Raw genomic sequence first — 24,455 nt, 5'->3', positions numbered from 1 at the left:
GCAATGTCCCAACTTTTTACCATTTTTCAAACCTCAATTACTTACCAACAAAAAAAATAGTTTCAGTGGTCAATAGATTAGGAGTTACAAGATGCATTAATTTTTGCTGATATTGGTTAAGATCCATGCAAATACGAGGAGGAATTGATCACAGAGCCGGGTATGGCAATCCCAAGAAATGCAATGCAAGTATGCTTACACTGAATACATTTTTGCATGTATTACTACATGTAAAGAGCTCAACTAGGGAATGGGACATACTTGGATCTGTCAGCAACAGCAGCAGATCTTTAGCACAAATTTCCATTTTCTAATCAAGAAAAAGGCTTTGCAGTTTGGATTTCTAAGACATAAAACTCTTGGGGAGTGCAAATAGTGTTATTTTCGCTTTTATCTCAAAGCAATGGATAATCTAGCACCCTTTTGATTAAAAGATTGTCGAAATATATAATGGGATATAATACGAGAGCGAAAGCGGAGAGAGAAACCGATAGGGTTACATCTTGAATATATTGAAGTATATTAAATTGTATTAGAAATTTAGAATGGTCTGTATTTATAGACTAAATAAGAAAGGAAATAAACCTACAAAAGAAACGAAATAAATCAAAAATATTTTAACAGAGATATATATATATATATAATATAAAGGAAAAATATAGCCAATTATTCAAATCCTCAAAACGAGAGAGCTACAAGTATAGCTTGCCTGCACCTTGCCTTGGCCTGTTCAAGCCTCACACCCAACGTCTCCTCCTTCGCTGCAGCCTTGACCATGGCCAAATCCATCTCCATCAGTCTCAACACCCTAAACAACTCAGTGATCATCCTGTCCTCCACTTGTCCTTCATCTCTCAACACTTCGGCCTCCTCTCTCGCTCTCTCCGCCACTATTTCCCCGGCTTTTACCAGAAGCTCCGTCGAGCCAAATTCTTTCCCCATTAGACCCTCAAGCTTCTCTAGAAAGTCAGCTATGACATACCCTTTTGGCTTCTCCAATTTTATCTCTTTGGTTCTCTTCCAACCAATCTCAAAGTTGCGTGGCTCGGGCTTTACTAGCCCAGTTGTTGACTTCCGGTCACGGGTTATCTCAGATTTTCTTCGCTTTTCGATGGGAAAACTCTCTGGTTTGTTGAGGGTATGATCGGAATCTGGAGTTGGGTATGGGAGGTCGGGCTGAGGGGTGGAGTTGGAAGTGCTGCATTTGATGGAGGAGTGCTTTCTGTGTGGGCTATGGATGAGTGCCTGTGATGGGTTTAGATGAAGAGGATTTGGATGAAGAAGGAACTGAAGGAGTGTGGAAGCCATTGCCAATGTAGTGAAGAAAGAAGATAAGGGCGCCTATTTGGCTACTCATATAGATAAAGTGATAAAAACATAACAAATATTGCAAAAGTCTCTTTATAGTAGACAGCTATAATAGTAATAATACTGTCGTACGTATAATTAATATTTTTTAAATTAAAAATATAAAATATAAAACTATTACAGTTTTTACTGCCAAGTAATAATACTTACCCAACTCACTTAAATCATCCTTTATTAAAAAAAAAAAAAAAAAAAAAAAAAAAAAAAAAAAAGAGAAGAAGAAGAAGAAAGGGCTCGTGGACATTAATACATTAACTCGGGTGAATGAAAGTGGGATGATAGTTGAGTATTTAAAATTATTTTTTATTGTCACGTTATTTCAGTTGTATGATAGTCATATAATAGTTTATTAAATAATATTATTTTTGGGACGGGGGGTGCCATAATGGACATAAAATGTGTTTCCTTGGTCAGGGATGTCAAAATGGACATAAAATGCTTTTAAATGTGCTCTACCATATTAAAAAATTATCCATTTTCTTTTATGGTTTTTCTCTCATTTTTTAAAATTACCATTATTTATGTGAGACCTATATGTATCCAACACATAATCCCACATATCCAATGATGATTTTGAAAAGTAAGACGACGAGAGAAAGACAAGAGAATGTGCATAACATGTCTCATTTAAAAAGATAATTAAAAAATAATAAAAATAATAATAAAAAAAAAAAACCTCACTTTACTTTAATTATATTTTATTTTTCCAGCTTTTTATAAATTAAACTAAATCAATATGTTTTAATGAACTAATCAAACAACACCATGTTATCATTCATTTGGTATTATACTCTCCCTCCCCAAAAATGTTACAACAATTCATAAAAAGAAAAAAAATATATTATAAAAATGTTTTTTTCCTTTAAAATATTTTAAAGATTATAGGTTCTTTGAGTTCATCTTAAGCGGATATGTTCGCTCTATTAATTGAGATTTAAATTTGTGGAGAGACCTCTAATATTCAGTGCTCTCCAATCTCCATTTTATTATCTAGATTCAAATTCTCTGATAGACCTAATATTTGAATGGAACTGCTCACCCTTAATTACCAAAAAAAAAAAAAAAAAAAAGGGTTAAAAAGTGGTAGGGTGAGCGTAGCATTACGATCTCATAGACAAAATGTACTATTTTCTACGATTTCAAATCGTATGTAATGGGTTCTTTTAAAAATAAAAAATAAAAAATAAAAATAAAAACTCACAAATTTTAAATTTTAAAGGTTAAATAACAATTTTAAAGGTTAAACATTTAACTGCGTTTTTAAATTGTGTATTTTAAAATTGATGTTTTTAAATCACACTTTTTAAAATCACAAACTCAAACAAGCTTTAGCATGATAAAGTTTTTTCTTAAATTTGATGGAAGAAATTTTTTTTAATTCAGTTTATTAAATTGACATACGTCAATGTCATTATAATATATAATTCTCACTTGTATTTTTTATAAGAGTAATAGAATGAGTAATGCTACATATTATTCCTTTATTCCCTTTTTGTTCCTTCAAAATTGATGTGGCTCTTAAAATTACCATTGAATTTGTGATAGATCATTATTGTATTTTAATCCAATGGTGATCTTAAGAGCCACATCAATTTTGAGGGGACAAAGGGATGATATGTAGCATTACTCGTGATAGAATAAATAGTTTTCAATTTATTTATATTTTTTTAAAAAAATATTAATATACTTTTTTTCAATTCAATTTGAAAAAGAATATATATATATATATATATATCCACGGCAATAATTAGGTAGCTGGTGGTTTAGTTTAATCTCGTTGGTACTCATCGGCCCCTCCGATCTCCCTATTGTTCCAAATCGAGCGGGTGGTGCGCGCAGATGGCAAAGTTCGCAGTAGGGAGCGAGCCAGTGGTGGGTTCGCTGACGCTGTCGAAGAAGCGAGATTACAGAGTTACCAACCGACTCCAAGAAGGCAAGCGCCCCCTATACGCCATCGTTTTCAACTTCATCGATTCCCGCTACTTCAACGTCTTCGCCACCGTCGGCGGCAATCGGGTCCGTTAACTTTTGCTCCGTTCGTTTCCCGAGAAAATGAAAAAAAAAAAAAAAAACACTGGAAAATAGAATAGCGATAAGACTTTTACTAACAAACAAATGTTTCACAAATTCGTTGATTAATCAATTTTTCTTTTTATGTTGATTTCACTCAATGAATCTAAGGCCCTGTTTGTCCACTAGGAAAATAGGTTTTCCAAGAAAATTTGACCAGGAAATGTTCAATTTCTCGCGCAAAGAGATTTCTTTCGGTTTTAGTTCTTTTTGCGAAAAAAGTTTAATTAAAGATCAATGTGCAAGTTTATGTGCTTCATATCATGCAAATTTCAGAGCTTTGATACGGGATGAAAAAATAAAGCTATATATTGCTGAATAGTACGAGGTGCAAAAGTAGAACTTTGTTAGTCAGTGCCTTGGAGCTTCAGCATTGATGATTAGGCTTAATGAACGATTGGTGTGTGCATTGTTTTATTTTAGTACTTTAAATTGTACAAAGTATCAGATCTGCTTTAGGAGAGGTTGGCTTGTGATTAAGGCCAATTTGATCTGAGTTTGAGAGAAAATTAAGAGACTGGCTTGGTTAGTTGAGCTCGAAAAAGCTGCTTGTGCTTGGGGTGAGTTCAATGACATCTTAAGCATTGATTGGAGTGTTGGGGGTTTAGTCAATGAGTTTGTTATCATGATTTGTTGCTTTTTTCTTTTAGGTATCACCAGCATAGTTATAATAACGGATGATTAAGGACTATGTCTGCGAGTATTATTGGTATTCATGCTACTTTTTCTTACTTTATACAGCAATATATGTACAACTCATTGATTGTAGTTAATATGCCTTGGAATTTATGAAAACTTAGAAATCTCTCTCTGACTTGATCATTAGTTTGTGTTTTAAGGAAGCAAATATTAGGAGACAGTTTTAGTAATCCTGCACTATTGTAATGCTTGCAGCACTTGCAAGGTGTCAAGTACTTTTTTCTTTAGTTCTATACTCTAAAATTGAGTCAATCAATGGTCTGGTGGTGCATAATTCATTGCTGATAAGCACTATAGATTCACATACTTACGTTACAATTAAAAGTGAATTCCTGAATAGCGTCAATAGATCCTTTTTGTTCTCAAATGTCTTATTTTTTTGGTGGAACAAACAAAAGTATAATATTCATTTCTTCCATTGGAATTGTATTTCTTGATGTTTAAACAGGTGACTGTCTACCAATGTCTTGAAGGGGGTGTCATAGCTGTCTTGCAGTCTTATATCGATGAAGATGTAAGTGAACACAGCTGCCATTTATTGATTCTTCTAATGAGCTATAGTTCATATGTAAAACCTATAGCTTTTTTGTGAAGAACGTTTGCAAATTCCATGTGTTTCGTAGATCAGAAGGATGAGTCTTTCTACACTGTGAGCTGGGCATGCAACATTGACGGAACTCCTTTCATAGTGGCTGGAGGAATCAATGGTTTAATCCGTGTCATTGACGCGGGCAGCGAGAAAATACACAAGGTTTCTTATCTCCTAAGTTTGAGCTCTTATTTTGTTGGTAGTTGTAGTAAAAATTAATGGTAAAAACTATAACAACCCAAGGAAAGCGCTAGCCACATCTGCGTTATCACTCCAAAATAACTAGTCAATTTGGAGCTCCCTTGAATCACTTATAAAGTACAGTCTCGCCTAGAAATGAACTAGTGTGAAACTTAGCACCAATGAGTGCCTTTATAATCTGCCCACTCTATGTGGGCTATTAATCTTCTTAAAATGGGACTGGGATGTTACAAAAACAGTAGTAGTTGTTATAGTCTATTGGCAAGAGGTGAACCCAAATTGGCTTTTCTTATGTGTCACACCCCATCTAGGGTATAAACTTCTGCTTCTCACATTACCATTTTTTCATGTACCTTTAAGATATATAGCTAGTCCTAAATTAGTCAAAACTCTTAAAATACTTTAATAATACATAGTATGAATGTATAATGCTGAAAATATAGTGCTTATAAATACTTCTTCTTTTGCCCTGTGACATGCTCATGTTGTGCAGAGTTTTGTTGGCCACGGGGATTCAGTTAATGAAATCAGGACTCAGCCCCTAAAACCATCACTTGTGGTGTCTGCAAGCAAAGTAATCATCGTAGTATTCTTTTTCTTTGTACTTTTTGTCTTATTATGTATCACTAATATTCAAGAGTGTCCAGGACGAATCAGTTCGGCTATGGAATGTTCATACCGGAATATGCATTTTGATATTTGCTGGAGCTGGGGGTCATCGTAATGAAGTCTTGAGTGTGGTAAGAAGAACAGAAAGAGTTCTGTGCCCACCCCCTTCTCCTTATAATATGATAAAGGGAGAAAACCTTTGAATTATTTATTCACAACTCAATTTATAGCTTATGATGCAAGATAAGGATTTTAAATGATTATGCCTACATTATGTTGGTTACTGTAGGATTTCCACCCTTCGGACATATATCGCATTGCAAGCTGTGGCATGGACAACACAGTAAAGATCTGGTCAATGAAAGGTAGAACATCATTGTTGTTTTTCTTGTAACTTTTGTTTTACAAAAGAAAACATTCTTGAACAAAATTGGAACATCGGATGGCCCGAATGGATACTTTAATGCACAAATTTACACTTGTAGCTGAATGGACGGAATGAAATAAAAAACAGCATACATATCACAGAATAAAAAGTACTAAAAAATGTAGACAAAGATCACAAGTAATCTTAATACCTATCGTATTGAGTGTGATCATCTATATAATGCATATTATCTTTTGGCAAGCCCATTAATGCTGCTCTGGGATGTAATGGGTGACAATGATTGCTTCCTTCTTGAAATTTCATATGGGATTAAAGTGCTAAAAAGTGTTGGTTATTTCAAAAATGTTTTATGTGAAAAGAGTGCAAAATTGTTGGACAAACTTGTTGAGAAGACAATGAGCATAGAGAGCACAGAAAGTTCTGCTTTGGTTATCAATTGATTATATTTATTCATGAGGAATTTGTTGAAAAACCAGTTAAATCGTATTTTGCTTTCTTCGTATTACTCGATCTGTTCAAACTTTCTTACTCTACTAATTGGAATTTTTTACATGGTCTGGTTAGGTTCTCATTTGAGAGTTGGTCTGCTTGATTCAATATTCAGGCAGGTCGGCTAGTTGTTTCTAATTTTAGCTAGTTAAAAGCTTTGTAACTTTTAATTTTTTTTCTTCTTGTTAACCCCGCTTCAGAGTTCTGGACATACGTAGAGAAATCATTCACCTGGACAGATCTCCCTTCCAAGTTCCCTACAAAATATGTTCAGTTTCCTGTGAGTATCAGCTATCTTTTCTGTTACAGTTGAGTATTTCTGCCTATTGTATCTTAGTTCACCATACTCTTTTCAGGTGTTCATAGCTTCAGTTCATTCAAATTACGTGGATTGTAATAGGTGGCTCGGTGATTTCATCCTCTCAAAGGTGATTTATTGCTTGATCCACTGTTTGTATGTTTGCTAATCTAAATCTAAGTTAATTTGCATTCGCGAAAAACCATACTCTATGGGATGAAACATTATAAGATTTTAAATGTAGTACCTTTTCTAATTAACTAACTAAAATCAGCAAGGTCAGCTGCTTCAAATAACTTCTTGAAAAACCATTTCATCAAGCTCTGTGATTTGTGTTTTGTTTGTGTTAATATAGGATACCAACTCAAAACTAGCTACTAGCTACTAGCTACTAGCTACTAGGAGACGCCTGACCTGCTGGATTGGGTGGCCGGGTTAGCACCCATCGACTACCTGACTACAAACCTCCATGAGCTTACTAGTCTCTCATCGCTATGTTATCTGTCTTGGCCACGAGCTTTGACCCCAGAATATAGTGCCTCCATGTTCGCATTGACCTCTAGTTTCTTAAAATGTGTTTGGGACATCTTCAAGAAATATTAAGTTTTGACAGCTATTAGAATGACTTAGCAAGGCTTAATACACATATTTAAATGAACAGACAAGTCTAGAAAAAAGTAGCATGTCAAATTTTAGTCTGCTGACAGTTGGCTTGAACTGGAAATTTGCCTGGCAAATGTACTTGTAGGAATTATCATAACCTGGAGTTGCTTCTAGATGCCTTGTAGATATCATCTATGCTCATATTAATGTTATTATTTTGTTTCCAGAGTGTTGACAATGAAATTGTTTTATGGGAACCTAAAATGAAGGACCAGTCTCCTGGGGAGGTTAGAATTCCTTATAACTATTGCACTTCTGAGTTGCCTGTCTCTAATCTATATCAGTTTATACATTTTTGTTGATTTGAATGACTATGTGAAATCCCAGTTCAGCTTTTTGGTGCTATAATATGTTTAGGGTTCAGTTGACATCCTTCAGAAGTACCCTGTTCCAGAGTGCGATATTTGGTTCATCAAGTTTTCGTGTGATTTTCATTATAATGCAGCTGCTATAGGTAAAAGGCTAAGTGGACCCTCATTTTCTGTTCCTTTCTTTGAATATTTATATAAACACACAAACAGATGCACATGAAATTTATTGTCAATAAAAATATGACATTGCATAAATACTCATATGATCTATCACGATATTGCTCATATAATTCCTTATAATCACATTCACACAAGCACTGTATCCTCAAAACTTTTGCATCGCTTTTCGTGGTGATCTCATCCTATATTGTCTTTAATACCAGGGAATAGGGAAGGAAAGATCTTTGTTTGGGAACTGCAAACCAGCCCCCCTGTTCTTATTGCAAAGTTCGTTGGTTTGCTTTTTTTGGTTGAAGTTTATGTTTAAAGAAGTTGCGATTTCTGTGCTATATGAATGAGGTTTCCTTACTCTTTCACCTCTTTCAGGCTGTCTCATGCTCAATCAAAGTCTCCAATTAGACAAACTGCCTTGTCCTTTGATGGAAGGTGAACCCTTCATGCATTAGTTATAGCGCCCCTACATATTGTTCTTTGTGATCTTATAAATGTACCGGATGTTGAAACATGCAATTTCCTTTATGTTTGTCGCAGCATCATTCTCAGCTGCTGTGAAGATGGGACAATTTGGCGCTGGGATGCAGTGGCAACTTCTTGAGCCTATCCAAGTGGGTTTATTGGCAATGTTAGAAGATGCACATTTTGGTGCCCAATTTGGGCTGGGTTAGAGTAATTATTCTAACCTAGTTTAGAGTCTAAACGCCCATTGATTAGAGAAATTGAGACTGGTGACCTTTACTTCAGCCAAGTTGTCACTTTGTTAAAAACTAAAATTGATCCATCTGCGAAATGTTGTGCCTCGAAGGGCAACTTATGTGAGGCTGCAGGTAAACTGACCTAGAAAATCTGTCATTCTGTGTCTTGCACTATTCTTACTATTCAGCACCAAAAAATAGATCCCTTATCAATTGAAGATTGGGCAACTTCTGCGAGGATAACACTTGCACAGAAATCGGTCATTCTTGTGTATACAAAATTGTTTTTATCGTTCAGCAACCGAAGGAGATGCATTATCGATTCAATAATAGGCGACATGGCCTACTGCAACTTACAAGATTGCCAATTAATAAAGTGAATGCAGAATCAAGTTACAAGACGACTCCAAGGTGCAAGTTTTGGCCCATAAACTACTTAGCAAGAGGTGTATCGTAATAAAAATCTGCCAAGAACACATTTTAAACAAGATCCCGTGTTTGGCACCCTGATACCAGGGTTTAAACCACAAGAAGTCAACAATCCATGTACAAGCTTCATAAGTTCTATCTAACGTTAATGCGATCCGACAGGGCTCAGGGACAAGATACCTATTGTTGGCTTGGAACCTAACCAATCTGAATAAAACAATCTATTAAATAGCATTACACGTAATAAAAGCGGGTTCAGTTTTGTGCCATTCAAACACTGACAAGTTCGTCCCATACTTATGCTCCTCAAACTACAAACTGGTCATGATATTGATCTTAGTAGTTTACTGGGAGACTACAAAATGCGGTAGCATTCGTTGCACGTTGACCATCACCATGCATTGAGGTGCTATAACCAAGAAACTTATGGGGTAAATGAGTAACAGCATATTGTTCAAAATTTAAATTGATACAATATGGAAGTCGTCCTTGGATACAAAATTTCTCATTACACAGATGAGTAGCTTTCTTTTCTGCCTCACTATTACATTCGCTCAACATGCATTTCTATATATGTTATATACAAAAAAGAATGGGGAACTATATGATTGGGATATCTTTTCTCCCAGAATATCACAGCCTAAAATGGCGCACAGTAAGCCAAATTAAATTTGAGTCCGTAGCCGCATCACCAAACTTTGCATACTTTCAAGCTTCTGACTGAGTTGTTTAATAGTCTCAAGATGCTGTATGGAAGATTCTGAACAACCTACTTCAGTAATAAGATCGGCACACTTGGCCTGTGAATCTGAAACTGCATCCTCTAGGGAAGCCACTGTCGCTTCCATTGTTGTGCGTGGGCTTTCATTGATCAGATTTGGTAATGGAGAGAGCCCAATACTGCCAGCACTACTACCACTGCTGAGCTTTGGGGAGAATATCTTGTCAATGCCATCACTTCCTGCAATCATCAATCTGTCAAATTCTGACTCTCATCAAGTAAGATGGAACACGCGTACTACAAGGATATATTTCATTGGTCCGACAAGGAACATACAAGCAGCAAAGCATTATGGCCAAAAGAAAGCATAGGTCAGTATTTCAATAAAGGACTCAACTACAATGCAGCTCAATCCAAACATATGGGTCAAGGAGTTTCAATGGGTTGGACTGTCGTGCACAGTAAGAAGAGAAGAGGGAGCCCCACCACTGGGGGTTGGGAGTGTTGGGGGCTCCCTGAACAGCAAGCATATCCTGCTACTTCACGATGCAGAAGTCAACTATATATCATGTATGAATGCATCACTATGATTCAACATTCTAGACATTTTCTTTTTATATAAGTGGTCGAATTTCATTAAAAATCAAAGGGTGCACCAAAGTAAACAGAACAAATGCAAGAAGAACACCTAACCACAAAAAGAAAAAAGATGAAAAAAGTCGTGAAAACTAGAAATAGGCAGTCATCCAATGAAAAAATAAGTTTAAGAATAAGGGGTTATATTGAGTTCCATCTATAACTAACTGCTTCTGCTGAATCACATAAATTCACTTAAGTGAACACACACACACTTTTTCTTCAAGTACTTTAATCAATTCCTTCTATATTCTTCTCTTTTTAGACATTCTATCAAACTTCTATAACTATTGTAAAATCCAAAGGTTAACACATTACAGTCCTTGATTCAAGTTTAAACAACCTTATAGACCGAATTTGATGTTTTGGTACTGGATGCCTTTTTCTTCAAGTCAAATTGCATTCTGTAGGTGTACTAGTCATACTTATATAGGCTCCCAAAGAATCCTGATTCTGATAACCTCCATCTGGTACCAATTTGCAGTTTGCTTACAACAAAACCATGAGCCCTCATAGTCTTATATGCCCATATTCAACGTCTAGCATTCCAGTCTAAGACTTTATTCTAGTTGCAAAGAATAATAAGAATTTATTCTAGTTGCAGAATAATAAGAATTTATTCTAGTTGCAATGAATGGAGTCTTAACAATGTGTTTAACATACCAAGGTTACTTAGTTGATCCATCGCTGCCTGGCCAATAGAACCTTCCAGCTTCAGTAACCGCAAAATTCCAGCAGTTATTCGACCCATGGAGTCAACTTCAGACTTGCACAAAAAAGCAAGGTGTTGCAACTCATCTTTGGTAACAACTGCCTCAATCTGCATGGTAAAAATCATCATAATACAAGACCTTCCTAAAACAAGAGGCAGCATGGATATGCCTGTAAAGTTAAGACTTTATTACCGGTTGCTTAACAGAAAATTTCAAGTTTTCCACCTCCCACTTTGCTAGTTCATCATCAACGGAGACCTCAGCTATCACCAGGCGAAGTTCAAGATTTATCCCTCCAAATGTCTGAGCAGTTTCTTTAATACCATTAGCAGGTAAGACAGATGGATGGATGCCCTTTAGGCCCTGAGGCTTTAAAGTCTGTAAGCCTTCAACACCAACCTGCAAGCATCTCAAAATGTGAGATAATGAATAGTATATTTCTAAAACTAAAGAAAGGCAGAGAAGATAGTTCACAAAATAAAATTCGATTCAAGGATAAGGGTTGCACGTGTGTTTGGGTAGGGTTATATTTAGAACAAAAGTAAACTATATCTGTCTGACTAGCTTTGTGTTTCTTGCAAGTTGCCAAAGTGGGAATGGTTAAATTTGGCTCATGTAGAATAAAATAAGCAAAAAACTGAACCTGATTTGGAAGCCTTGTTTGTGTAGTGCTCTAAATTGAATGAGTGGTTGGGACAAAACAAAAGTTCTCTAGTGCTCCTATAACCACACACCGACAGTGACCCAACTCCAAAATAGGCTAAGCAAAGAACCCAAGAATAACTCAAGATACGAAAGCGATAATTCTTGTTCATGTTGGACAAATTCACCATCAAAACAGTATATTTATGTTCCATGTTTTATTAGCAGTGCTTACCAGCTTCTAAAACTAATGGAACAATTAAAGCCTTTGAACAAAATTTAAAAGCTAAATTAAAGGAGAAAAAAAAAATCACATTCTCACCGTGACCAATTCCACAGGATATTTCTGCATTTCTTGTGACCTTCCTTTGCCATTAAGTTCATGCTTTGGACTACTTTTTGCTTTCACCCGCAGACTCTGGAAAGTTGTATGCCAACACCTATCTTCTCTACCTACACCTTCATGATTGTCAAACCACCACCTTTCTGCCATCTCCTGTGGTCCTTCTAGAGCAAATAACCAGTCCTTCAATTCTATGGTGAAATCCACATCATCTGGCTTTCCCAACTGCAACGAGCTAATTTCTTGTGCATCTCCTGAATTTCCATCTGGTTAAAAAGTAAAGTTGAGAGAATTGTACATAAAGTGGAAGATAAGGGACAGATGAGCAAATCAGTGTGCATGTGTGCGGATATGTGGATTCAACCAGTTAAACAATGTTACCCAATATAATATGTTACATACCCTCTTCTGGATCATCAACAATGAGAGAAGATGTTTTAAAAAGTTTTGAAAATGGCCCTGCTCGTAAGTTTTCTAACCCTTTGGATAGCCCCTTCCCAGGACCACCATCAGGCCCAAGTATTCCAAACCGATGCAGCAAGGCTTCAGCATAGTTCATTCCTCCACCAAGGCGAATACCAGAAATACAAGCTGACACATTCAAAGTATGGCATTCAATATCTTGTTCATCTAACGGAATCACATGTACCACGCTTATGTCGAGAAATGGAACTGTAAAAGCATTGCCTCTTGAATAATGGTCTATTTTGTTCTGTACCCAAAAGACAGCTCTTAATTGAGGGTATCCATTCCCACTAATCAAAGGACCATCATCAACATAAGTTAACAATGTGCCATTTTGATGCGCCAACTTTCCCTCGGTGTCTACACAGTCCACCTGAACACTCTCCCAACGTAAAGTTGATGAAATAGCAATGGCACCACCAAGGGTTCTATGAGTAACTCTGATAAATAGATTATCCCCAAGAAACTGGACCAGAGGCATTCCCTGAACATTCATTGCAGAAGACTCCAGGAATCTAAGCTGAAGATCCTTCACCGCTAAACTTACTGCGGTATCACTAGGAACCTTATCCATCAGCCTTCCACCAAAAGATTTATTCCTACCTATCTTTGGTCTATTATTTTTTCCAACAAGGGCTATCTTATCACTCACTCTGCCAAAGAATGCATAGAGATCCAGTATAAAAAAAAGCTGCTCCACTGAAGTGTTGGACAGATATTGTTGACAAGAAACCCCTACCCTGACAATACCCCCTGGAGGAGGAACATCTGCTAACGGGCTCCCATCAGCAGTTCCCATAGCTACTTCAATGCATGTGTCTTTCAGCTCAACACATCTCCATAAGCCTGAACTCCAGTCAAGAGAATTTTGAAGTCCACTTAAGCCAGTACATGTTTCTAAAGACAAACTAAGGAGTGATGCTTTAGTGGTCCATTTCTTCAGGCTAGCATCAACAGGTTGATCTGCCCAGAGACAGAAGCAAGCAGGATCCTTCTCCAGGTTTAATAGCCTTAGTTTTAGTGAAGGTGATTCTGAAAAGAACAAGCTCTCAATATGAAGCCTTGCTCCAGAAAATGAGCTCTGGATGTCACTGTCCCTGTTACTAACAGGATTACTCAATTTGCCCAGGTCCAAAGGAACAGTAAGATCTAATTCCTTCAGAGTGAAAATGAAGGAATTTACAGAAAAATCTGGTAAAACAGCACCAGGATTGACAACAACTCCATCAGCTAGAAAGGAAGATATCCTCAAACAGGATTCTTCCTGAAGATGAATCTGAGCCAAGAATAGGAAGATACTACTAAGAAGTTAAAAAAGTTAATGTAAATGAGGTCATTCATAGAAAGAATTTGGTGCATACCATAAGAGGTTGACACTCTACAACTGTTTGTGAAGCAAAAGATGGAGGAACCGGAGAGGGTTTCATCTGAAGAGAATGGAGACATACTAAAGGAACACCATCAATTAATTGCCACTGCTGTTCTCCCAGAGGATATATTGGAGGGCAAAAATTCTTAGCTGCCCAAACAGACAAAGGAACAAAATCAACTTTATCTCATATACTCAATCCTAGCTAAATATATGGACATTGAACTGAAACTGATGTTCTCAAAAATATAAAATAAATAAAACTGATACCAAATTCAGGAATGTGTAGAAGATCTTTTGAAACACTTTGCATCGATGGTTGCACTAATGTGCACGGAGGGCGTGAAAAGGTATCCCTAAATTCCAGCCAGCCATGTAAGTTATAATTCAGGTACATAATAACATATACTCAAGTCAATACATAAAAGGATAAATAAATTGAAAAGAAAAGTCCCATCCCAAGTATTTAAGGACAGCATAAAAATTCTGTTAAGACATATTTCCGCTCTCTCAAACAAATATTATAATTAAATTAATTCATTTGAGTAAAGGTACAGTAGAGGTCACAAGGAATAGATCATATACACATATCCACATCTAGTAAACTAAAAAACACTCTTCAAGGTGATCAACAAACTTTCCAGTTCTAAGTGTAAAGCTGTTGGGTGTGTTTGGCAAATGTTTTTGAAAGGATAAATGAGAAAGAAATGTGTTGATGTGACATCTGCTTCTATTTCTTCTTTTTTGGATTTTATAAATTCTAGAAATTTTTACATTGTAATTTCTAGGGGAACCTAAAAGTAATAACTACTAAGTGACAAAATCAAATTGATCAATTTGAGTGGTATTGTATCAGAGGAAAAAGAGAAATGAAAACACATGCATAAAAGCTAAAACTTCCAAAAGGCAAAGAACAAAAATGGAAAGCTATATTCCGCAGACTATTTTTTTATGATAAGGAACCCCTACAAGGCATGGCTACTTCGTGTACTCATCCCTGTCAGGTAAACCTCAGCATGTGTAAAGCGCCCCCTCCACACGGATCGAGTAATAATCCAGCTTCGCCAGCAGGCTAGCCTCAAGAAATTGTTTGCACCCAAGAGATTCAAACCTTAGACCTCATGGGCCTACCACAAAGACCAAGACCCTTACCACTTCCGGAGACTTAATGGTAGCAACATTGAAGCCCTTACAAAACTACCAAGAAAGAATATTCAGCAGGACAAAGTCTGCAAAATAAAAAGAAGCTCACCTTAAGAATAGTCCAGCAATCATGACCTTAGACAAGTTATTGTCTTGTTCTCCATCAGAAACACTGGCCTGCGAGAAAAGCACATCTCAGATACGGTCTTAAACTACTAAAAGTACAGAACTGCACAAAAACTAAGATATGCATGGGAAGATTTATGAAGGGGTCTCAAAGCTTAAAACAGGAGGATGCAAGCTAACTTAATGCAATAGTTAAATAAAGTAAGAAGCCAATAGTAAACTTGCCACTAGAAATTGATCAAACTAACAAGGAGCATCAAAGTCCCGCCACAAAATTATCTTTGAAAAAATAGACTCAAATAAATGATGAAGCTACCAAAATTTAAGAAAAATATTCTAAGGACACAACAACCATATTAGTTTTATATAAAGCCACATACATAAAATGAAACTGATGTCAATTTACTTTTTCTCTGTTTTTCAAGCAATAAATATCTTAATTATAGCATTATATGAGGTATCACAAGCAAAACATATAAAGTACTGAAAAGACAAACTCAGGATTGCTCACTAAATCGCTTTGTTTGCTTCAGAAGTGATTGGTTTTTAGCCACGAAACATATGGGATAAGAACAATAAGATGATGTTATCGGAAATTTGAAGAATAATTTAGTGTCATTAACTACCCGTGAAAATAAGAGCGACTGCATCAAAAGTTCAAGCTGGAATTCTGCAAGTACAAGAACAGGAAAAAAAAAATCCTTTAGTAAAAAATAAAATAAAAAAGAGGTCTTAAAAAGAAATGGAGGTACATTCTACTATATGTATGGAAAAACCTTTAAAAGGGATTGAGGGAGGGAGAGAGAGTAATAAGGTATCAGAGTAATCGTCATATATAGGTTAATGAATTGCATTATATATATATATATATATATATATATATATATATATATATATATATATATATATATATATATATATATATATATAGAGAGAGAGAGAGAGAGAGAGAGAGAGAGAGAGAGAGAACAAAAAAAAATTACGGCCATGTTGTGGAGAGGGGGGACAAACCAGCATCTTTAATGCAGAGAAATATGTGGTCCACGACAATAGAGACTAGAGAGCGTCCTGCTGCTTCTGTAGATCGCTGCCAGGATTTTACGAGAGAGAGAGAGAGAGAGAGAGAGAGAACTTGATTGAGATCGGTACATGACAGGATAGCAAGATAACATTTTACTGAAAGAATAAAAACTAAGGCAAGGTAAAACCTGTTGAGCCTTTGGATCAACGTCTCCTCTATTTAAACAGACATATAATCCCGTCAAGAAGCGTAGAAGAGCACGTAGTCCTGCTCATAAATGCTAAATTAACCCCATGCAATATATTCTACTACTGAAAAAGGAAAAATCTAGATATCATTACCTGGTTCACTTAATGCAGGACAAACAGCTTCTGTAACGTGTAACTGGACCTCAAGCCCAAGTGGACTGTTCAGTTCAGTCCTTTGCACCGTGATCTGGACATAAACAATTAAGGATATAATTAGTAATATGGACCCCATAAAAATCTAGATATATAGGAATCAACTTGAAATGACAGATTTGCATTACATAAGCTTGTCCTGATATTCCTTCTATAAAGCGCTCTCCGCCAAAGAAAACTCGCTTGGCACCATCATCATCTCTCTGGTTCCCTCCCTCTCGAGAGCAGGCTAAATTAGCATCCATGAACATATCAGGATGAGGCAGGAGATCAATAGACAAAGATTCCCATTCAAGTTTCTGGTAAAGAATTTAGAATCATTAGGTACTCATGTAAAGACAAGCATTTTAACATCTTTCATTTATGAGAATAATGAAACACATGCACAAGAAGCAAATTTTTCACGGTACATCTTATCCTAGAAAAAAAAAAAAAAAAAAAAAAAAAAAAAAAAAAAAAGAAGAAGAAGAAGAAGAAGAAAGAAGAAATAAAGGGAGCATGAAATCCCCTCACCCCTCTCCCGCCCAAAAAATAATTAATTAAAAAAAAACCACAAAATACACACAATGGTGTATATATCAATATATAGGTACTAATGAAAATCAGTACATTACTTTGAACACATATATGTACTTTTTGTTACTGAAGAAGTCCCGCGCTTCTTTAAGATTTACAACCTGTTAAGAAAATGTTGTTAAATTAGCTGTTGTACAGAAGAAAGTAGCCAATCAAACATCTCACAAGCATAACCACTTAACCGGCAAATTACCTGCCAATTTTCATTTGTGGTATACAGCAAAAGATTGCGTATAGTGATAGCTGCCAAAGGTGATGCCCTGGGGATGGTATACCAAATACATATATGAGAAAAGGTTTACATAGGCATTCCAATACATTAGAATATGTTGATTCACATATACAAACAAATAACTAGACAAACAGATGTTAAACAAACAAATAGATAAAGGCATCAAGAACCTACCAAGCTGCTCCTCCTTGGCCTTGAGCACAACCACGAGTTTCAAGTAGAAGATTGACAGTGCCAATCTCTAAAGTCATTCCATCTGCAATCTGATAATCATATAAGGTGAATTGTCTTTCAAATTCAATGTTTGCATTTGTGTGCATGTAAGAGTTGACAAGCCCAAGCAAGGGGGAGCTATTTCAGGCTGGAAAACCATCATAAAACCTTTACAGGCACCATAATGGATTATGAGTCCTTAAATCAAGTTGTGTATGCACCTGACTTTATCGTTTAAGATGTGTGAGTCAATACAAGTTGAGAGTACAAGGAGAGCAGGGGGAAAAAGGACATGGACAGAAGTCGTAAAGGAGGATCTAAGATGTCTCGTGTATAAATCGATAAATGACTGTTTGCAAGCTGAAATGGTGCAGTAGGACAATGCTATAGGGTTGAAGATGAATAATATAACAAATTGAGTAGCACTTAGACATGGTTCAAGTGAAGTGCTCGGGTGAGCTGAGGATTGGACTTAGGTTTGACAATTAATGCCTCAAATCCATAACATACATTGGAATTATTGAACCTTAAATATCAAATAGATAAATTTAACTCTAGCCAAGGTACAGGCGCACCTTATCAGCAAATCCATAACCACTTCCCTTCCCAGAGCTAACAGATGTCGGGGTACTGCAAGTGATGAAAGCAAAAGCCAACAGTTTTAACTAACAGCATAAGCATCACACTACTAAAAAAACTACCACAACTCTATTTAATCTTGAATATAATCTTTAAGCAAGTAATAAAACCTGCTCGGACTCCTAGATGCCTCCAAATCAGAGTTCTCCTCTAGAACCAAATCAAGCCGATCAATTTGCACAACAATTGGCTCATATTGTACATTACTTACTGACGGCAGCTAAAAAGCACACAAATTAAACCCGATTAGATAATAAAATATTACAACAAAACCAAATCCAGTCTAATTTGCTGAAAACTAGTTGAAACCTTATGCATCCTTTAATTCACTGAATTATTAGAAACAATCTGACAATTTGGACTTCAAAATTTCCTCTATTATCTAATGAGATTCTTGCAATCTTCAAGATGGTAAACAGTCATAAATGTAACTCATTTTCCACCCATTTTCCCAGCGATTCTTAGCAACCAAACAGAGAGTACACTAAATAATCATCAGTTACCATTTAAAAAAAAAAAAAAAGATTGAGAGCCATTAGTCACCAACCATTATCTCCAATTTCCCGACCTTCGCCTTCGTCACATTCAGCGCCGGTGGCAACCCGACGCTCGAATGCAAAGCGTCGCCATTTATATCTGCCCCAAATTTCGAAGCAAAAACCCACAATTAAACCCTAATGCAATCACATATTCCACCAAAATTCAACCAAATTAACCTCAGTAATCACGAAACTTACCCAAATTGGAGAGCTGTACGGTCCGGCCCTGCAACTTGAACTGATCTCTGGAGAATGACTTCAACCAGTACTTGAGCGTGTACTCCAACGCGCGCGCCAGTATCGACTCCATTTTCGTCTTCCAGAAGCTCCGAGGAATCTCTGGAAACGAGTCGGATCGTTTCGCGGATATGATCGGAAATGCAGGAAATCCTTAGTCGGGTTCGGATTGCGGGGTTCGGGTCGGGGCGAGCATTGAGAGGAGCCAGCTGGGGTCTGCAGTTTGTGAAATGGAATTTCAGGTGGGGGGGAATTCGGAATGGGGGTGGTGGTGGTTTGGCGCGTGCGGGGGTTAGGGGAAGTGCATCGGATCTAGGTGGTGCGTGTCAGAGATGAACGGTCTCCAAGGAAGTGTCAGAGGGTGGATTTGTCGGTGTGGCTTCGTGTTCGGGAAAAGTGATTTTCAAGGTTGATCGAGGTTAGGAAATTGCTACAGCCACGCTTGCTCAATGAAGCTCACGGCCAAAGATTATTTGTACAGGGATATCGGGATTTAAAAATAGTTTAAATGCGATTGCTATTGATTTTGCTATTTGGGTGGCAAATGCAAATGATGCAATATATGCCAACATGCATGGCCTGATGGCCTTTCCTTTTCTTTTTCTTTTTTTTTTGCTATTTGGGTGGCACTGGCACATGCAATTGGCAATATGGCAACATGCATGGCCTGATGGGCCTTTTCTTTTTCTTTTTCTTTTTTTGGTGTTGAAATCCTGTACATCCAATGAGTTTTGTGTGAGATGGGGGAGGTAATGACATGTTTTTTATGCTTCATATACTTTCAATTGAGATAATACTACTATGTTCTTAAGGGGTAGTTCAATTTGTTGGGGACCACGCTTTATTAAGCGAAAGTCATTAGTTTGAATTCACTAGTTCTTCACGCTTATTATCATATTTGTTAATGTGATTTTTTTTAAGTGATTTTTCTTTTATTTTTTAAGAAAAAATGTAAAATCAATTCATATAATTTACCTGATTTGCAATTAGCTCTTTACCATATCAAACTTAATTTATAAATTTTTGAGGTATGCCAACAAAATAATGTAATCTTTACGGTCAAATTCCGTCAATTGCCTTAACAGATTCCGCTAGTGTGACACCAACTTTAATGAAACGTGTCACAAGTTTATGAGCTCTAACATATCACACAAACAAAAACCGACGGAATTTAACTATACGAAGTAAATTGTTTTTTTTCACATAGCTCAAAGGACTCTGAATTTATTTTAATATTATATAGAGCTAATTGTAAATCAAGTAAACCACGATCCAACCTAATATAATTCTTCATTTCTAAATGGTCCAACAACCATTAGACAATAATGTCCAAATTATGCCCCAAATTTTGAAGGAGGTAAGTAATTGGGGGCACCAATTTTTGTTCCATCAACGATCAAACCCATTGTAAAACTCATTGCCCAGAAAGGAAACACCACAAAAAAAAAAAAAAAAAAGAAATTGTCTTGATCCTTGAATACAGATCGTCAAATTACATGGCCCATGTAGTCTCAACGCAATCAGCGGCGGGCAGCCATACATTGAATTACGTGCACTTGTTTGTAGAGCAACGTAGAAGACAAACCAACTCACGCCTTGAAGCAGAGAATTTCGGCTCTTCGAGTAAGCATGCCGATACCTTTCCCATTAAAAATTCATCTTAATTGGAACACAAATCCCAAGGCCATTCCTTTCTTCGACCCCCCTTCTTCTCGCTGCTACACGTACGTATTTGGACGAACCAGATCATGCCTTCATGTTTACAGCAGCAAAGCGAATGAAGAACAACTTTGCTGCAATGGTGGACTTAACTCTCACCTCCTTATCACTCCCTTGCTGGCTTCCATATGAAATGGCACTGCAATCGGCAGCCACGGTGGAAGAAGATTTAAAAAGACAACAAATGGACAGGGTGGAGGACATTCTGATATTTGAGTTAATAAAGTGTTTGATATAGGAATTAGGAGGCAAGGGAGCGAGTGAGAAGGGGAAAGTGTGTTCATTTTTTATTTTTTTATTTAAAAAAAAAAAAAAGAAAGAAGGGAAAGTGTGCATATTAGGTTTATACGTGCGGTGCGGATATTAATTGCTCACATTTGTAATCTGTAACTATCCGTTATGTGGTTAGTAAAAATTATTATCCGCATATGTGGATAGCGGTTTTAAGATATACAAAAAATGAGGTTATTATCCAAATTGCATCCTTGTACCTTTTTTATATAATGTATATTTCTTATATATATAATATTTAATAAATTCACCAAAATGGCGTCGTTTTGATGTTTAATATTAAAATAATATCGTTTTGGATTAGGTATAAATTATGTTTACATTGGTTTGGTTGGTTGTGTTGATTTCTCTTATAATACTTGAGCAAAAATACAAAAGTAATATGAAATCAATATATTTTCAAAAGATTAAGGTTTAAAAAAAAAAAATCCCAAAACACTAAAAACTGATCTAAATTGTTTTCAAAATTATTTAAAATAGGCCTTAATAGATATTCAAATAATGCCCAAAAGACTAAAATATGCTCATTACTTAATACGCGGATAATAACCGCACGGATATAGTTAATAAAAACGTGATGAGAATGAAAATATCTAAAAGTGATATATGTATTATACAGTTGTAAATATTACAAATAATCACATCCTCATGTGCATCCTTAGTGCATACCTCAAAATAGCGTTTTGTCGCGAGTTTGTAATGGTAAGGGTAAGAGGTTAAGGATCCAATATGGCAAGTGGCATATTCACGCGGATAGCTTTTCTTGGAAGGGACTCTCCAACAAATCCTCCCTTATGGAGCCGATTCTTCCCTTATCAAGTCAAGCATAAATAGGCAAGAAAGAATACCTTTCCCTATAGGGTCCCATTACTATACATGCTTAATGGGGAGAAATGATAGAGGGGGACCTTTTACTCCCCCCTCCTCCTTTTTTCAATAAAAAATATAATTTTATTTATAAAAGAAAAACAAAACAATCAAAAAGTATACTTTGATAAATAAAATTGTATTTTTTATTGAAAAAAGGAGGAGGGGGCCGGTTAAAGGTCCCCTTCTATCATTTCTCTTAAGCAGGTGACCGTTGGTCAGTGACCCCTCGGAAGGGCTGGCCTGCCAGGCACTTGGACTACCTTGAAGGTGGATAGACCTTTTTAGACCCGTTGGATTAGAGTAAGCCCTTGAAGACTTCCTACTAAAGGCTGAGGCCAATCTGCCAACTGATTGGGTTTGATGGCCTGTGACTTTAATTGGTTTTTCAGGGGCCAGCCCAGGTCATGTATTAGCCCATGAATGAGTAAACTACTGGGGCAAAAGACCTTCCATAAACATGATTGGACACATTAAAAAATAAAAAAGAAAAAAGAGAGTAAAGCACATGTTCTAGATGATCATTTTCCCTGCTTTTTTTTATTTATTATTTATTTTTGCGGCCAGGAACTGATTGGAAAAAGTAACACATTATACTGTGGCACCCATTCAACACGTTATAAAGAGAATAAAGAAAATAATAAAAATAAAAAAAAAATAAAAAAAAAAGGTATACATAATACATTGAACTAAACCACATGTGATTTGTCAAAAGCTAGAATTAACTGATTTGATGTCAACTTTTAGCCGTCGGTATATACCCCCGGCCAACATATACCAAATCATGTCACAAATATGGCTTACAAAATGTCACGTCACTTGTTTTTGTATTAGTTTGAAATGTTAAAATCTAGGCACTTAATAAAAATAATGAGAAGATTGTGGATGTAGAGCCCACCAATTTTATAGAGATGAACCCTACAATCTTCCTCTGTGAGTTGTTTCAAACAATTTAATTATAGTAAATCACAATCCATATTGGTTTAGGTTCCAATAAAAAGGGACGGACAGATCTCTTGCTTTAAAGTTGGATTAGCAACTTACCCAATGATCGTTCACTAAAAGAATATATATATAACCTACAAAAAAAAAAAAAAAAAAAAAAAAGAATATATATAAATATGACATTCTTTCCTTGTATAGTGGCGATTGAATTAATTAGTTTCAAATCTATCCTAAAATGAGAACGAAGGCATTATTTAACAATAATTTTTTTTTTCTCTTTTCAAAATAAAAATATTAGGATTAAATACATTTAAGCCCTTGAATTAATAATCATTTTAAAAAAAGCCACACGAAATGACAGATTTGACACTAAGATATGAAACTACTAGTTTATTGCAATTAAACTACTTTTATGTCATTCTTCTAAAAAAAAAAAAAAAAACCCATATTTTCTTTAAAACAATAATTGAATTTACATTAAAAAAAAATTGATTAAATACTAAAATACATAGAGTAAGGTTTGATTAGAATAGAAAAAATAAAAGTCTGGGATAAAAATTTAGTTTTGGGGGACATTTCTTAAAAAAACCATAAATTTTAAGGAAAACTTTAGAGGCAATTTTAAAATTTGGGGGAGGGGGGATTAGCCCCCAAGGGCATACATACTTCTACCGCTGTTTAAAAGAATTGTTAATTCAAGAGACTTTAACCTAAAATAGTAATAAACAATTCAAAACACAAATACTTTCACCTTTTTATTTTGCATTAAAACATTTATTTTTTATTTTATAGAATTACTTAATTTAAAACTTAATGTTACATCTTCAACTTCTTTGTTATTCCGTGAGACTTTGTTGCTTTTTAAATATACACATTTTTATTTTTATATTCTTAAGTGTTTACTTTTTGACGTGATTGAAAAAATTATTATTGAATTCAAAATTTTAATATAATTATATATAACATTTTCCTTTTAAAAAACTATGGCATATGGGTCATGCGTAAATGGTTTTCCTTTTAATATAATGTTTCAACAAAAGTTACTGTAACGCATAATGATAAACCGCGTTTCCAGTGGATTGCCAGGTTTGAAGTTGGTAGCCGCAGTGGCATGTTAATGATGTCATGCTCTTGGCCAACTCTTGTCTCCATCAGCTTTCCTTTATTTTATTTTTTTAGTTTTATTTATTTTTAATTTGATGATGTCCATTTATCCAGCTAAGTGGTCGTCAACTTTGTGAAAATTGATCAGGAAAAGCATTAATTAACACGAAAGTGAAGCTGACTATCATTAATCCTTTTGAATTTCTAGTTGCTTCCTTAACTACCCAAAAAAAAAAAAAAGATATTCTGCTTTGCCGATTTGTTTGACTAGAAAAGAATTTGGGCTTTTTAAAATAGCTCATAATACTTTTCCTGACCTAAAAAACACATGCCCCTGATCCAACCATAAAAACATTAAAATCATATCAACATCAACCTTTGATTTAATCACTTCCCGGGGTTAATTATTATCGTAATAGATAAATTGTGTGATTAAAATTTATGTTACGTTTATTTAGACGTAAAATATTTTCAACAAAATTATTTTTTTTAAAAAAAAAATTCTTAAAATTTTTTTCGATGTTTGA

The 24,455-nt window shown here is 35.6% G+C and overlaps 3 protein-coding genes across 4 annotated transcripts; 1 reads left to right on the top strand and 2 right to left on the bottom strand.

The window, feature by feature from the left end:
- Positions 1–602: 602 nt before the first annotated feature.
- LOC133875046 (protein CHLORORESPIRATORY REDUCTION 41, chloroplastic) lies at positions 603–1,375 on the bottom strand. The gene has a single exon (XM_062313032.1). The coding sequence runs from the start codon at positions 1,306–1,308 to the stop codon at positions 679–681; it is 630 nt and encodes a 209-aa protein (XP_062169016.1). The 5' UTR covers positions 1,309–1,375; the 3' UTR covers positions 603–678.
- Positions 1,376–3,119: 1,744 nt separating this feature from the next.
- Positions 3,120–8,814, top strand: LOC133876479 (polycomb group protein FIE1). The gene is made up of 13 exons (XM_062314762.1): positions 3,120–3,384; positions 4,586–4,651; positions 4,766–4,888; positions 5,421–5,501; positions 5,575–5,667; positions 5,826–5,901; positions 6,614–6,693; positions 6,770–6,841; positions 7,542–7,601; positions 7,732–7,828; positions 8,069–8,132; positions 8,232–8,291; positions 8,397–8,814. Exons 1-13 carry the CDS (start codon positions 3,208–3,210, stop codon positions 8,458–8,460), a joined length of 1,113 nt encoding a protein of 370 aa, XP_062170746.1. The 5' UTR covers positions 3,120–3,207; the 3' UTR covers positions 8,461–8,814.
- A 622-nt stretch (positions 8,815–9,436) lies between these two features.
- LOC133876478 (uncharacterized) lies at positions 9,437–19,510 on the bottom strand. Of its 2 annotated transcripts, XM_062314760.1 has the most exons (20): positions 18,964–19,510; positions 18,774–18,862; positions 18,337–18,446; positions 18,163–18,217; positions 17,549–17,637; positions 17,336–17,402; positions 17,181–17,243; positions 16,695–16,865; positions 16,507–16,600; positions 16,353–16,432; positions 16,156–16,231; positions 15,771–15,814; positions 15,128–15,195; positions 14,146–14,231; positions 13,868–14,025; positions 12,444–13,782; positions 12,021–12,307; positions 11,249–11,455; positions 11,007–11,163; positions 9,437–9,947 (listed from the first exon to the last, which is right to left on the bottom strand). In XM_062314760.1, exons 1-20 carry the CDS (start codon positions 19,073–19,075, stop codon positions 9,652–9,654), a joined length of 3,648 nt encoding a protein of 1,215 aa, XP_062170744.1. In that variant the 5' UTR covers positions 19,076–19,510; the 3' UTR covers positions 9,437–9,651. The 2 variants fall into 2 exon arrangements, with proteins under 2 accessions (XP_062170744.1, XP_062170745.1); XM_062314761.1 differs by lacking the exons at positions 18,774–18,862; positions 18,964–19,510 and having other exon boundaries at positions 17,549–17,630; positions 18,337–18,388.
- Between the last annotated feature and the right edge of the window lie 4,945 nt (positions 19,511–24,455).

Source organism: Alnus glutinosa, chromosome 8, assembly GCF_958979055.1.
Source record: "Alnus glutinosa chromosome 8, dhAlnGlut1.1, whole genome shotgun sequence".
In the NCBI taxonomy this organism is placed as follows: domain Eukaryota; kingdom Viridiplantae; phylum Streptophyta; class Magnoliopsida; order Fagales; family Betulaceae; genus Alnus; species Alnus glutinosa.
Note: the sequence above shows the minus strand (reverse complement) of the source record. Positions and strands in the feature narration are given on the sequence as shown.

Coding starts and splice junctions, on each gene's coding strand:
- LOC133876479 (XM_062314762.1), top strand. CDS start 3,208: ATGGCAAAGTTCGCAGTAGGGAGCGAGCCAGTGGTGGGTTCGCTGACG. Junction 5,502..5,574: donor TTGTGGTGTCTGCAAGCAAA/GTAATCATCGTA, acceptor AAGAGTGTCCAG/GACGAATCAGTTCGGCTATG. Junction 7,602..7,731: donor AGGACCAGTCTCCTGGGGAG/GTTAGAATTCCT, acceptor TAATATGTTTAG/GGTTCAGTTGACATCCTTCA.
- LOC133875046 (XM_062313032.1), bottom strand. CDS start 1,308: ATGGCTTCCACACTCCTTCAGTTCCTTCTTCATCCAAATCCTCTTCAT.
- LOC133876478 (XM_062314760.1), bottom strand. CDS start 19,075: ATGGAGTCGATACTGGCGCGCGCGTTGGAGTACACGCTCAAGTACTGG. Junction 14,026..14,145: donor TCTACACATTCCTGAATTTG/GTATCAGTTTTA, acceptor CTGTTTGGGCAG/CTAAGAATTTTTGCCCTCCA. Junction 11,164..11,248: donor AATTTTCTGTTAAGCAACCG/GTAATAAAGTCT, acceptor TTTACCATGCAG/ATTGAGGCAGTTGTTACCAA.